This window comes from Saccopteryx leptura, chromosome 1 (assembly GCF_036850995.1).
Source record: "Saccopteryx leptura isolate mSacLep1 chromosome 1, mSacLep1_pri_phased_curated, whole genome shotgun sequence".
NCBI lineage: Eukaryota > Metazoa > Chordata > Mammalia > Chiroptera > Emballonuridae > Saccopteryx > Saccopteryx leptura.
In genome coordinates this window covers 114,320,033-114,335,392 of record NC_089503.1, presented here as the reverse complement: position 1 = coordinate 114,335,392, position 15,360 = coordinate 114,320,033, and the positions used below count along the sequence as shown (strand labels likewise).

Below are 15,360 nucleotides of genomic sequence, written 5' to 3'. Positions count from 1 at the left end.
CTGGTGCCTAGGTGGCTACTTTATGCATATAGAGTGTTCAGGATATTTTAATGGGACCTAAATTTTACTGTGCCTTATTTTTTTTTCTTATAATGATAGTAATGACTATAATAATAAAAACACTAGTTACCTTTAATTTGTATCAATAAGCATATGTTAGCATAAAATTTAAATTATGTAGAAGAAGGGAAAATGAGAACAATTAAATTATCTTCCAATCACTGCTCTTTATTTTTATTAGCAGCTCTAATTATTACTTCATACCTTTGGATAAATGGCATGCCACCTTTTATGCCTTCAATTATGATGACATATTATTAGCTATTAACTGTTTTCTTTAAGAAAACAATGTTGTTATGGAAGGCTTTTAATTAATGTGGCTCAGAAATATAATCACATGTCCATGGTGGGGTAAAAGTAGGGTTACAGTTGTGAGTATGCAAAACAGTTTATTCTTGTATTATTTCTGAATTATTCTATTATAAATATTTTCCACATGAAAATCTGTAAACCTACTTTTGCCCCACCCTGTATATTAACTTGCTTTGTAAATTTTGTGAAATCTCAGGTATCATGTTTCAATCAACAAAACATTTGGTCAGAATGTCCAAGATCTTTGGATTTATGTTCCTCAGACGATTCACAATATAAATTACATTTGAACATGATAGATTTCTCAATGGATAATGAGTGAGTGGAGAGTACATATCAAAATCTCTGCTTTCGTCTGTATGTATTTATACTGATTCAGTGCACCTTTTTCACGGTTAAGATGCCTTCCTGTGTGTCCTTCTCAGTTATGATATCAAACATGTCAGTCCCATCACCATCGATAATTCGGTATTCAACCTCGGCATTTTTTCCAGTGTCAGCATCAGTTGCTTTTACACTTCCAATGGCTGTGCCGACTGGGGAGGACTCAAGTACTCTGAGATGGATGGTGTCTGCAAAGAAGAAAGAAAATGAGAGAGAAAGAGAGTTCTCAATAAAATATTCAAAGGTAAATGTGTTATGAGAGAACATTATAAATCTTAAACTCTACATTGCATGGTGACTAATTAATAAGTTGAACACGCATAATAAAGATAATATTAAATTCTAGGAACAGAAAATGTGAAACTTTAAGGTATTTGTTCATGCATATTATGAATAGTGAGTACTAACTTCTAATTATATTAGGAATTCTAGTTTTAAAAATAAACATGTTTTTATGGCATTTGCACATATAGAGATCAGCTTCAAAAGCAGATACATCCCTTCGTGTGTTTGTACAGTCATAACAAATTACAGGATAAGCAGTGAATATTTATATTCTTTATATCCAGGCAGAACATTACACAATTCTAAGAAATCAGCCATAATCAAGAGGAACCCTATGTCTCTTTGTGACAGGAGAAACAAAAGCTAGTCTGTGGGAGAAATACAAAGACACCCTTCTCAGAGTCAATATAAAACACTCAATTGTGACAAACTTCCCTCAATCCCAGAGCAAAACATACATTTATCCAAGCCCCTGATACTCATAGATATGTATCCAGCACGAACTATCTCTATTGCTAATGAAATTTATGTTTAAACCCTTGATCATAAACTATATAGTACTGACAGATTAACTGACTTAAAGTACCCTTCTGATTACAGCAGCTCAGAAACTGTAAGTCATTCTCCATAATATACACAATCAAGTTCAGAACTCTTAAGTGTGCATCCTCTTGCCTGAGTATATCTTCCCTAATTTACTTTTCCTTCTGTCACTTCCATGAAAGTTTGCACCAAACTGGACTTTTCTAAGTTTTCTTGTTGAAACTTGAATTCCTACATCTCTCTTTGTATTTTTTGCATGCTATTCCCCTCATGTGAAATTCTTCCCCCACTGCTGTCAAGCAATCATAGTGCAATTGAATCAATCTGAAAAAAGGCACTGTTATGGGCTGAATGGGGGACTGGGGCCCTCAAAATTTATATTTTGAACCCCTAACCTATATTCAGTACCTCAGAATATGATTATATAGAAGATAGAAGAGGTAAAGAGGCTGTAAAAGTTAAATTATATGTTTAAGGTAGGCCTTAATCTAATATGATATTATTCTTATAAGAAGGGATTTGGACATAGTTGGGCGCAAAGAGAAGACCATGTGAAGACATGGGGAAAAGATGGTATCTAAAAGCCAAGAAGGGGCCTTAGAAAAAATCAACTCTGCTGACACCTTGGTATTGGACTTCTAGCTTTCAGAACTGTAAGAAACTAATATTTTGTTGTTTAAGCTACCCAGTCTGTGGTACCTCGCTATGGCCGCCCTATCAAAGCAATGGAGGCACCTAGCCCTCCATCTGCTGTCATGGAAGTCACTTCCTAAGAGACAGCATTCAGACGGTTTCTACCACTCTCCAGTTAGTCTGTTAGTCTGTATTTTTATTTATTTATTTGTTTGTTTATTTATTTATTTATTATTTTTCTCTCTGTCTTTGGTAACACACCATCAAAAGCAACTCTCAATTCATTTCATGACTGTCTTATTGGCTCTTCAATTTGCTGGTTCTTGTAGAAACACCTGTCCTGGTATATTCTGGTGGCTCTCTCACTTATATCCTTCGGATGACAGCTTAACTGTGACCTCCTTAGATACTTTCTCCAATAATCTTACTGAAATAAACTTATTAAGAAAGAATACCACTTCAATGACTCCTCATATCATTTGTCACTGCTAGTCAATATATTATTTACTTGTTTATTTGTATGCACCATGAAGATGTGCTACAGAACAGGTACTTTGTTGTTTTTTTAATCATTAAATTTCCACTGTATTTCTTTGAATGTAGTAGCTACTATGTGCTTATTTATATATTGAATAAGTGAGTAACTTTCTAACTATTCCACCAGATTCTATATTTGCCCCAATCCAATCAGATCTCAGATACTCTGCACTCACTGCAGTGGTATTAGCTTTGGGGATACAATAATCTCATTATAATTACTCAGAGCTTCAAGATAGCTTATTTTCGCCATTGTGCTAGAACACACATAGGCTGGCCCTCTGTAAATTGACTCCTTTTTCCTGTTATTTCCCTCTTATTTTTCTTCATAAAACTGATCTTCTTTAGGTTTTTCAAATGTTATTTTCTTACTTCAACTTAATACATTTTCTTCCTTATGAGAGATTTTCCACACAGCTTTTTGCCTGGCAACCTTTTACTCTTCCTTTCAGTATTTATCTATTTCACTATGCTTCTACAGCAGAACATCATCAAATTTAGCCTACTTACTGCAAGAACATTCTTTAAAAAATTAAATCATATGAAGCAGAAACTCAATACATTGATTTATTACACTGCAACATAAGTAGTCTTTCCAAAAACACATGAAAGATATCACTGCATTATTGTAATCATTTATTATCTACGTTAGTGATTACAAAATCAATAAACTCTTAATTTTTCCATTTGGTTTAACATGTCTTGTAAAATCTGGTTTTCATTAAAATCTTCAATACCATGATTATCTAGTTTCAAATCTAGAGCATATGCAAAATACAGCCACAAAATGTTGTTTCCAATAATGATCAACCACACTAAAAACATTATAAATGCATGAAATATTTAGAAAAATAAATAAAAATAATATAGAAGATTTGAATGATGTGTATATAAAAAACCTGCATGCACAAATTAGAGAATAAGGTTTCTTTTAAAGCATGCATGAAGCCTTAAACCCAATTTCATCAAGTATGAAGTTATTAGACAAGTTTGAATAAATCAGAGTCTCTTATATTCTCTGAACATGTTCCAATTAGAGATTAATAAAAAACACAACCCCAAAATTTAGAAGAAATTTAAAAATAACCTCTATGTAACTGATGGTTCAAATAAGATGCAAATTTAGAGACTTAAAGACATTGAAAAAGCAATGAAATTAAAGCATATGATAGAGAAAACAATTCTACTTATCCAAGGTAATTTATAACTTCCCATGCAGTGTCTTCTGGAAAAAAGAAACAATGTTTCTCAACTCTATATATGAGATTAATATAACCTTGATTCCAAAACCTGACATGAAGAGCCTAATGGTTGTATAGTGTGGGTTAAAACTCAAGCTTGTTTAGTTATCATGTCTTCTCATCCTCCTCCAATCTTGTGAGAGTTCTTCAGTCTTTCCTTGTCTTCTACCAACTTTACTCTTTTTTAACAATACTATAAATTAATTTGTAAAATGTCTTTCAATTTCAGTCTGTGTTATATTTTCTCAGGGTTAGACTGTGGTTATACACTGATGTCAAGGTTATCACTGAGTGCTCTGTTCTCAGTGCATCATTTCAGGGAATGAGTCGTGCCAGTATGGCTTTTAAGCAATGATGTGAACCTTGATTATTTGCTTAAGGTATTTCTGCCAATTTTCTTTGCTGTTAAGTAAATATTTAACTTATAATCAATATATGCTGGGAGACAAACTTTAAGATTATAAAAATATGCCATCTCACCTCAAAAGTTTATCCATTAATTTCAGCATCAATTAGTGAGGTTGTTTGTAATAATTAATACTGTGGTTTTCTAATGTCAATTTTCTATTTCCTTCATGATTTCCTCGCTTATTATTTGGAATTCTTCTACAAGGAAAAGCTACTCCTTCCTCCTTTTTGTTTATTTTATTATATATTTATAGCAGTTTAGAGACAAGGACAAAATTCTTTTCCTATGTGCTATGATCCAGTAGTATGGTTATTTATGTTTTGTGCAAATTCTTAGTTGTAATCATTGGATGATCCTTCAATTGGCTCTGCTGCCTTTCAACATCAGTACTTTCCTAATTCCTGGCATCAGAAAATGTTATGGGTTCATTTTGTATTTTCTCTACCCAAGCCCTGAAATCAACAATGTTTCTAAGTAATTTATTGTTTCTTTTATTGAGAAAGAACCATATTTTTAAACTATCAATTTTTGAACAGTGTATATATTCAAAAATTTTAATAAAAGGAGTAACTTGGGCTTTATAACATGCAAATATGTCAAAAGCCAGGAGGAAGGTAACTATATGTGTATTGAATTAAGAAATCTAATTATATCTTTGATATGAAAATTTAAATAACAGTAAGTTATATTCTATTGTTAATTGTTCTTTGTAGAAAAAAGATATGTTTCAAAAGGAATTTAGAGTACTATGATTTATAATAGTATTTAAAACTGTTCAGCATAAGAAAACATCTTGTAATATAATAGAATAAAAGTATTTAGAACACTATGATATTAGAACTGATTACAAGTCAGCTGAACATTTTGTTTTAATTGTCACTCAAAAGAGTCTAGAATTCCACTTCACTAGCATGAAACAAAATTTTAATGCCCAAACACTGGTCACTAATACAAGTATTTTTCTATAATATCAACCAAATCTTCTTGGAGATCTGTTGTTTTTAAGTCTAAGAATGAAAAGAAAATTGAGACTAAGATTTTTTGATCCTGATTAGGGAGTGATATATTGAATAGAGCATTGGACTGGGATGTAGAGGAACCAGGTTCAAAACCATGAGGTCGCTGGCTTGAGCACGGGCTCATCTAGCTTGAACGTACAGGGTCACTGGCTTGAAGCCCAAGGTCGCTGGCTAGAGCCCAAGGTCACTGGCTTGAGTCCAAGGTCACTGGTTTGAAAAAGGGTTCACTCACTCTGCTGTAACCCTCCAGTCAAGGCACATATGCGAAAGCAACCAATGAACAACTAAGGTGCTGCAATAAAGAACCAATGCTTCTCATCTCCCTTCCTGCCCGTCTGTTTCTATCTGTCCTTCTCTCTGACTCTCTCTGGTTCTCCCACAAGAAAAAAACCCGAGATGTTCGCCTACTTTTTATTTTTAGCTTGGACTTTTGTCTTGAGATTGCTTGTATTTTTATCACATGATTAGATTCTGAAAATCTGTCTACTTATTATGGTTCTAGTCAAGGATCCAAACTTATTTATCACTTCATTTTATTTCTTGGTTGGTACAGAGATTACTTTCATTCTAACGTTTACTTCATTTTGATTATAGTAAGCTTTATCCATATTAATTTTCAGTACCTTCTGAGACTTAACCAGGGAAGTGGTCATAATGCATTGTTTTTTGGTTCATATTATTATAAGCCTAAATTATTTATCAGTTCTCTTACACAGTAATTTGTTGGAAGGCATACACACATATACACACAGAAAAAATAAATATATTTAGTTTTCTCTGAAATCTTAGCAAAACTGTTTTCAAGGTACCCATACTTTCCATGGAAACCATGATTAATCCATTCATATTGGTGATTAATATGAATTAAAGTATTGATTAATCATAAAATAGTATAGATTTCTTTTAAGTAATTCAAAAAGCTCTATTATAAAGATATGCTATATACACACGTGCAATGCACACATTCATGACTGTTTTGATAATATGGCAATGTTAACAATTAAATTATTCAACAAATATTTATTCCATGCTCAAGATAAATAATTCAATAATGCTTTCTCTGGAATTATGTTTGTGCTCATAAACCAATTTGGGGACAAGATTCTTGGGGTCTATTTCAAAGTTAAGTACATTTCTATATTGTAAATGTATAAGAAAACAATTCTTTCATACTTTTTATTTATTTCCAAGACTAGTAGCCTGTTGAACACAACTATCCTAGCTTGTCAAGCAAACTGAAGTCACTTTAATTAAGAGCCTGCAAGGTTGTTTACCATGTAGGGCGAGCAGCAGGAGGGGAAGCAGCAAGGAGACAGAGATTGTTAACGCACACAGTGACAATGGGGAAGTAGTGCCTGTCACCAGTCTTATTTTTTTTTTCCTATCTTACAGTTGATGGAGCTTTAATTATGTGGTATGCTTTCTGTTTTCCTATCAATTCCCATTTACAGTTATTTTAAACTCATTCCCAGGTGTCACATTGAATCATCTGCTTCCCTTTTGATGTTTAGGGCAGATAAATATTTCTTCCTGGTGACTATGTTCTTAGTTTGATTATCAACCTAAGTACAAAGGCATAGCCATGAGGAGGAAAGAGGTAATTGCCATTTCTGTAAAACATATGGAAAGTTATATTTAGAAGTAAACGTCTAAAAAGTAATATTGCAACAGCTTCCTAAGGAGTGGGCAAAATACATGGTTCTTTAAATAAGTGCACTTAGAGACTGTTACTGACAACCTTGCACATCAGAATTTTTATTATTAAAGATTTCAAACAACTTTGATGTCTTTTCGGCTTTTTAAGAACCAAGACTAAATATCCTAGATCACTCGTTCCACCCCAAAATTTATCAATAGGACCTTTGCACTTGGATATTAAAAACTGCAGATTTGTGCAGCAGCAGGAGAATTGACAGCTAAACACAAGAGGAAAGACACAATAGCATTGTAAGAGATGTGACAGAGTGACTCCTTCAGGAGCAACAAAAGAGATGCCTGAACACAACCTGGAGGGCAACAAGGGCAAAGTCTGGCTTAGAGCTTGGCCACAAATAGCTGCTGCTTTGTTTTGTTGACAGAAAAGCAAGGAAGTTCAAAGAGAGATAATTTGTCTTTTTTTTCCTCTTGGTTCCTGCCCATGTTTCTATCCGCATTTGCACAAGAACTCTGCTTTCCCCACTGAATTAAAAAGAAAAAACCCCACACACATATATGAATAAACACAATAATTTAACATTAGTTTAATTTTTTAATTTGCTGTGTGTGTAATCTTATTGCAACATCTCTATGCTGCATAATAATCTTAAACAATATTTGCTTTAAGAAAAATGACACAATTATGCACGTTTATAAACCATTCCATTGTATAATGTTTAAAAGATGTTTTTTAATGAGCTTAACAGGAAGAAATTAAAAACGTGATAAAGCTCCTTGGAGGAAACTGCAAGTAGTTAAGGAAATTATGCAACACTAAATGGGCCTTTAGGAGAAAGGAGAACAGAGCTCAAAGTCACATCGGAGACTGACAAAGAATAGAGGCTCTGGAACTGAAGATTCTCACCAGAGAAAAGACAGAAACCTTAATTTGTGCATGCTGGACACATGACCACCAACTTCACTTTGGGCATTTAATTTATATTAGAGCAAAATGAGAGGCTGCACAATGTCTTAGTTTTCTGTTCATGTCAATTGAAGAAAGTAACAAGCCAAAGTTTTCAGAGAAGCTGCCATTGATCCTCAGAGACTAGGGAATACATCTTGGTATATTTCTTTGAAATTATCTTCAAGTTGATTGGCATCAATGGAGACACACAATTGCAATGTGTAAAAACATAACAAGTAAATAGACTTGGGGGAGGTTAACATAATCTTAAATTAGTCATTCATAAATATACTATATTGTATCAGGTACTCAATCTTTTTTCAATGTGTCTCCAAGTAGGCATACTAAAGATTGTAAAAGCAGTTTAATTGAGTCTAAACATATTTGCACAGAGCTAGTTTTATACCTATACAGATACATCTACCCAGGGTTTGTTCTCTCAAGTTTTTTCCAGAGGAAACCATAATACAGAGGAACTTTGAATACCATTTTGAAAAATGTCAAGCAGTTTTACTAAGGGAACATTCTACTGGAATAACTGGAGAGGCCCCAGGGAATTTTTGTATAATTTCCATGCAACACTACTTCTTATAGAGGATTATATATTTCATCACACTGCAAGGTTGCATACTCCCCACTTACGTCACTCTAAACATTTATAGCCTGATATCATGCGTGTCTTTTTTTCACTTACATGTGATGTGTGCACCTTATTCACCATCTACTAGATATTTAAACCCCACTATCTTTCCACAGGTATCTCAACCCAAAACGTTCAAATCACACTGAAATCCCTGTCTCTCTCTTAATACAAGCTTTCCTGATAGGAAGCTAGAAAGTATCATATGCTCTCCTCTTTCCTTCAAACCTTTTTATCGACCTAATTACCAAGTCCTGTGTATCACCCATTTAAAATTTTCTCAATTCCCTCTTCTCCTCAGACTCTCATCAGCTCTTGTTCTTCTGATCCAAGCAGTGCGCTGGATCAGAATAATTAGTTGCTGCCAGAATAATTAGTCAAGATGAAAAAAGTATGCCTTGTGTTTTCTTCACAAATGGTTCCTTAAATAATACATATATGTGGCATTTTATTTTTGTATCCAACCCATTCCATGATGCCCACACTGGCTATATGTTCATTCTCATCACTCACAATCCCTGCTTCAAACCCTGGGGTTGAGCCGTACCCAATGACACACACTCCCCTGAATGCCCCCTTTGTTCATCCTGCTCCTCCTAACAAACACTCTCCCCTCAATACTCCTTGTAGTCTTGCCCAAAAAAACTTTTAAGCACTTTTCTTTTTTCCTGATCTCCACACATCTGAAAAGTTTATCATTTTGTGATTTGGGTTTTAATTGACAGTTATAGCATATATGTTATCACATCATTCTCCAGTATTAAGTGTGTACATAACTTTATATACATATACCTAAATTTAAGTGTATATATACTGATATTTATGCATTATATACACACAACCTATATTTACATTAAAAGACAAACAAGAAAAAGAGACGAAGTATGTGAGAGAGACTAAAAACTATAACGTAACAAAGTTAAGGTGTATGTTTGTGAGAGAAAGACACAGACAGACAGAGACAGAGAGATTATGTCTGCATAACCTTTCAAAATGCAAACCATTTATGGACGTACCTTGTGTCTTACTTCGCACTTTAAGATGATTAGTTTAGTATTATTTTCTGGCAGGGTTCCTGTCCCATAGTAGGGCTTCAGTCAATGTTTAACAAACTAAGAAATATATTATTATATTTTTGTTATTCTTACAAATTATAGGCATTGAAACCATGGCAAAAACAAAACAATCAAACAAACAAACAAACAAAAAACCCAAAAAAGCTTCTTCAAGTATTTGAGGTTATTTTATGGCCACTGTAAAAATCATAGCTCTATCTAATCAATAATATGTAGAACAGTGATTTTTGAATATAAGAATTTTTTTCCTTGGATAATAAAAAAGGGAAAAGGAGACATTTCTAATTTCATTCCCGCCTTTCTGAGGCTGAAGCAGCTTCCTTGGGAAATACCTAGCTCCTGTTCTAGTTGAAAAGTGCTTGATAATTTTGAAATATGCAGATCAGCCTGGGGCCTACATTACCTTGGAATCCCCAGAAGAGGAGAGGTTGACTCTATTTACAGAGTGAAAATCAGCACTTATTAAATCAAATCTCTCTTGTGCCAGGCAGGGATTAAAGCAGTCTCACAGCTCACTGAATGTTCGTGTCTTAAATCCCTATGTATGTCATAGAGACATTGCCTTGAAAGAACTTTTCTCATGCAAACTTCTTTATCTGCTCAAACTTATTTACTTAACTGATTGCGGCAAAGAGCCAGTTGTGTTTGGTCCTAAAGGATTGTAAAAGTACCAGCTAGCCAAGGTTTGGTTTTCCTGTTTTTGTATCGAAATGCATAGATATTTAAAGAGTTCAGTGTGCCAAACCTAGTTTTTGCGAATATATAGTGAATCATAAAGTTAACTCAATCAATGGGGGATATGCACTGGGGAGGTTGGTCTTTAACATACCAAATTCCTTTTGGTAGAATGCTTAGAAGCACAGCTTTTTGAGCCAAAGAACTTAGGTCTCAAATCTTTCTTTATTTCCCAGTTGTAGAACCATGAAGAAGTGACTCATATTTCAGTATTTTTTTTTAAATTTTAATAAACTAGTAAAAAAAATTAACGTATACAGATGTTGTGAAAATAAAGTTAATATTTGTATTATATTTTATATTATTCAATACATACTCTAACACTATAATTTAATGTGCTAAATAAAGTCAGTAGCCAATAAAGATAATTCAGATAAAAGATACAATCATAGATATGAAATATCTTTTAGGCTCTGATTAATTCTGGAATTGCTTACTATTAACTTCTGAATTGGTTGCTGTTGTGTATAATCTTTAGAGATATTGTGGTGCAAAATATCAAGACATGCTATCAAAATACTCAGGAAATTAAGTCTCAACAAATGTACTTAGACACCCAAAATGTCCCATCTTAATAAAAACTTGCCTACAAGTAATTCTGTATTAACTTACAGATGGTTAAGAACTGATTTTTGGTATTAGTCTCAATAATAATAATAATAAAAAAATTCATTGAGTGCATGTCCGGTAGATCTGGAAGCTTACATAATATATGTCATATCAAATTCTCATAAATTTGAAATTACCTATGTCCTGAAACATATTATGAGATGGTCAAAGATAAATACAGATATGATCATCACTCAATCATATGTTATTTTGACTGCAATTTATACATTTTTTCCTCTCATCAAGTCTGAGCTCTGCTGAAATTACCAGTACTTGTTTCTGGTCCCTGATTTCCACTTGTCCACCTAACCTGTGTGCAAACACGCCTGTGACAATGCTGATAGACCAGGGACACCGTTCTCTGAGAGCTCTTTCTCAGGAGCCTACCAATTGTTAAAAAAAAAAAAAAATTAAAAAATTAATCTATTATCTTTTTCTTTTGTGTCTGTGCTGGAATGTGTTGGAAAGCAGCTAAATGTGAACGGAAGAACAGTGGTTTTCTTGAACTGTGTTCTAGAATTGCTAGAATTGTCTCATATGTGGGTTGGAACTTTTTGCCTAAGTGTCAGCAGCTGCTTACTTTTCTTCCGTCTTCTTGAGTCCTTGTAAAATGTTGCCCCATTCAAGAACTAGAGCCACGTCCTACACACCAGCTGGTTGGCTGGGGCCCTGACCATCTGCTCAACTGCTTTTGTCAACTATTTCTCTAAACCTGGACTTCCTTTCTGATGTCTATTGGTTTTTTTCTTTCTTTTTTTTCAATGAATTTGAGAGTCTTATTATATAGCATTCTCTGCTCTATTAAGGCATAAAAACCTGGACAAACCTGGCTTCTGCGGGTCAGACAACCTTAATCACTGACTCTAATCTGGATGAAAATCAGTATCTTACCATTTTCCAAGATGTTTGAAAAAAAAGCCATTTGGGCGCAAATCCTGTTATCCATGTGGTTTTGCCAAAACCCTATAATGATTAGATTCCAGTAATTTAACATTTTCTAGACTTTTCCCCATGGAGCCTATTTTGCTTATCTGATTTTAGGGAAAGAGGGAAGGAAAGGAAAATCAAGTGAATAAGACTAAAATATCCAAGCAGGAGTAACAAGGTGGTTAGATTTAAAGTGAGAGATTATAAAGATTTTTTTATCTTAGCAGAATGAAATATATCAAAATTCAAGAACCACTGAATGTCTGACTGATTAGAGAGCAGGAAAATTCTCTCTTGATTCCGAATGCATATAAGTATTCATTTGTTCATGCATGGTAAGCACAGGCTCTTGTTTGGCCACAGAAGCTCTAGGTTTCTCCAGACCTAAGGTACTTTTATTTAACTCTTGGTTGGTCATGAAAGAACAGCATAGTATCAGAGCAAAAAAAATCCCAGTAAGTATAGAAATGTTAGACACACTCTTTCAAAAAATATAAATAAATAAAAGAGAGAGAAAGGGAGAAAAGCCATGAATGGAGAAACTATTATATGTTACAATTACTACTGGATACATTTTATATATGCAAACATGTTTTTAATTGTAACATTCTAAGTATTGCATATGTAGCAAATGAGGTCTAAAGAAGTGGAATTTCCTGATTTTATGCATTTTTAGTTTCTGAAATCATTTCTTAGATATGTCTCACCTATCCATTCTCCTTCAAATAACACCCCTGCCATTCTCTCACCACCTAATGTTCTTCGCAGCACTTACCATGCTATAAGACATCATGTATACTTTCATATGGTTATTACTTTTTGTCTACACCTTCAACCAGTAGCTTGGGTCCGTTTCTGGTCTCTGCAGCCTAATTCCTGCTTAGAGCCTAGGATGTAGGAAGCTCTCAAAATTTATCCACTGACTCACTCCTAACCCAGAATTTCTTCCAATACAATATATTGCTTTCTATTTTATTTTTTTGTACATCTGTTTCTTCACATGCAAGCATTATTTGTTCAATCCTCTTTCTGCTTTTCTTTTATTCCTCAACTTGTTATCCTCTAGCTCCTTCCAAAAAAATTTCTATTAAAACTAGCTGGGGAAGATCATCACAATTAGCCACATTACATCAATTCTAATAGCTGATCTCCAGTGCTCATTTTATTGTCACCCTTGTCTTTTTCATTTATTATTCTATTTTTATTAGATATATCAAATTACATATAAAAATAGAAAAAATAAACATATTTAAAATATATGCATAAATAGAAAATACAGAAAAGTAAGCATTAAAAGCATCAACTATTTCAGAACCAAAGATAATTCTCACAATCATATAGAAGCATGTTCTTTTTTTCCTGTGCAAAATATTTCATTCATAAACAGGCAACTTTGTTAGTATCTAACTTCATGACCTCTCCTTTTCCTACTCTTATGGTTTATAGTTGCTTTAAGTAGTAGTTTTAAGAAAAGATTTAAGTGCCCTGGCCAGTTGGCTCAGCGGTAGAGTGTCACCCTGGCGTGCGGGGGACCCGGGTTCGATTCCCGGTCAGGGCACATAGGAGAAGCGCCCATTTGCTTCTCTACCCCCCCTCCTTCCTCACTGTCTCTCTCTTCCCCTCCAGCAGCCAAGGCTCCATTGGAGCAAAGATGGCCCAGGCGCTGGGGATGGCTCCATGGCCTCTGCCCCAGGCACTAGAGTGGCTCTGGTCACGGCAGAGCGACGCCCCGGAGGGGCAGAGCATCGCCCCCTGGTGGGCAGAACGTAGCCCCTGGTGGGCGTGTCGGGTGGATCCCGGTCAGGCGCATGCGGGAGTCTGTCTGACTGTCTCTCCCCGTTTCCAGCTTCAGAAAAATACAAAAAAAAAGAAAGGATTTAAGTCAAGTGACAGGTTCTCCAAAATTAGCTTCCATTGTGAAGGATGAACTCCGTCCCCTCTCTCTGTATTTGGATCAATGTTGGTCCTCTATGCACCTGTAGCACTGCGCATAGTCTCATCATCACACTTATAATATCATATGGAAACATCCTGCTAGACAGTAAGCCACCCATAAGAAGACATATTAATCTTCTTTTGTTTAATTGGAAATACAGTGATTGCTCCTAGAAGGAAAGCAATAGATTGTTTATCTCCACCCACTGTTTTTAAAACTAAATTAAAGCACTTGAAATAACTCAGGACTCTGAAGTAACTTCAACAGTGATATCTTTTTTGAAAGTGAAAAATTTATAACTACAGCTAAAGAATAGAAAATACTTTTGGAACTCAGTTTTCAGGGGCACCCTTACCTTTGAATCCAATGCCCTCCTTTTAGAATCATACTAAGGTACACATGTATTTAATGTTCACCTCTCAAACCACAGGATCATAATGATAACTTAGATCAGGCCCACAGTTATATGCTAGTTAATACTAATAAAATTGCACTATTGTCAATATTCCTGGAAGTGAAGGGTCCTCTGATCTAATCTTCTTCAAATCTCTTTGTTGTTTATTATGAACCAGCCATGCTGGTCTTTAGGTCTTCATATATATCATTCAGTTTTCAACCTCAGGGTTACTCACATGTTGTTCCCTCTGCTTGGAGGATCTTTCCATCTCTTTTTATGGCTGGGTCTATTTTATCTTAAAATGTTTTGATGATGCCCTGGCCGGTTGGCTCAGCGGTAGAGCGTCGGCCTAGCGTGTGGAGGACCCGGGTTTGATTCCCGGCCAGGGCACATAGGAGAAGTGCCCATTTGCTTCTCCACCCCTCCGCCGCGCTTTCCTCTCTGTCTCTCTCTTCCCCTCCCACAGCCAAGGCTCCATTGGAGCAAAGATGGCCCGGGCGCTGGGCATGGCTCTGTGGCCTCTGCCTCAGGCGCTAGAGTGGCTCTGGTCGCAATATGGCGACGCCCAGGATGGGCAGAGCATCGCCCCCTGGGGGGCAGAGCACCGCCCCTGGTGGGCGTGCCGGGTGGATCCCGGTCAGGCGCATGCGGGAGTCTGTCTGACTGTCTCTCCCTGTTTCCAGCTTCAGAAAAATGAAAAAAAAAAAATGTTTTGATGAAATAATACCTCTTGAATGAGACATTTTCTGATCTTACCCCAACCATCACCACCACATGCATGTTTCTAATTTATCCAGGACTGAGCCTGTACCTTGTATGTATACAGTGCTTTTATTTATCTATGATCTGCCTCCCCTGCTTTAACGAAAGGTCCAAACAAAAAAAAAAGTGTTTTTAAGGCAAAATTCATATGTGCAGCTTCTAAAGTAGTGTTTGGTGTAAGAGCATTCTCAATAAATATTTTTAGATAAATGAGTTCATGATTTCACTTGAACAGCTCCTCATATAGCATATC

The 15,360-nt window shown here is 35.2% G+C and overlaps 1 protein-coding gene across 1 annotated transcript in view; it reads right to left on the bottom strand.

Moving 5' to 3' along the window:
- Positions 1-15,360, bottom strand: part of LOC136399139 (cadherin-10) — a 157,564-nt gene that overhangs the window by 25,547 nt on the left and 116,657 nt on the right. The window contains exon 6 of the mRNA XM_066374031.1: positions 757-944. Coding sequence (XP_066230128.1) covers positions 757-944 — 188 coding nt within the window. The remainder of the gene's footprint in view (positions 1-756; positions 945-15,360) is intronic.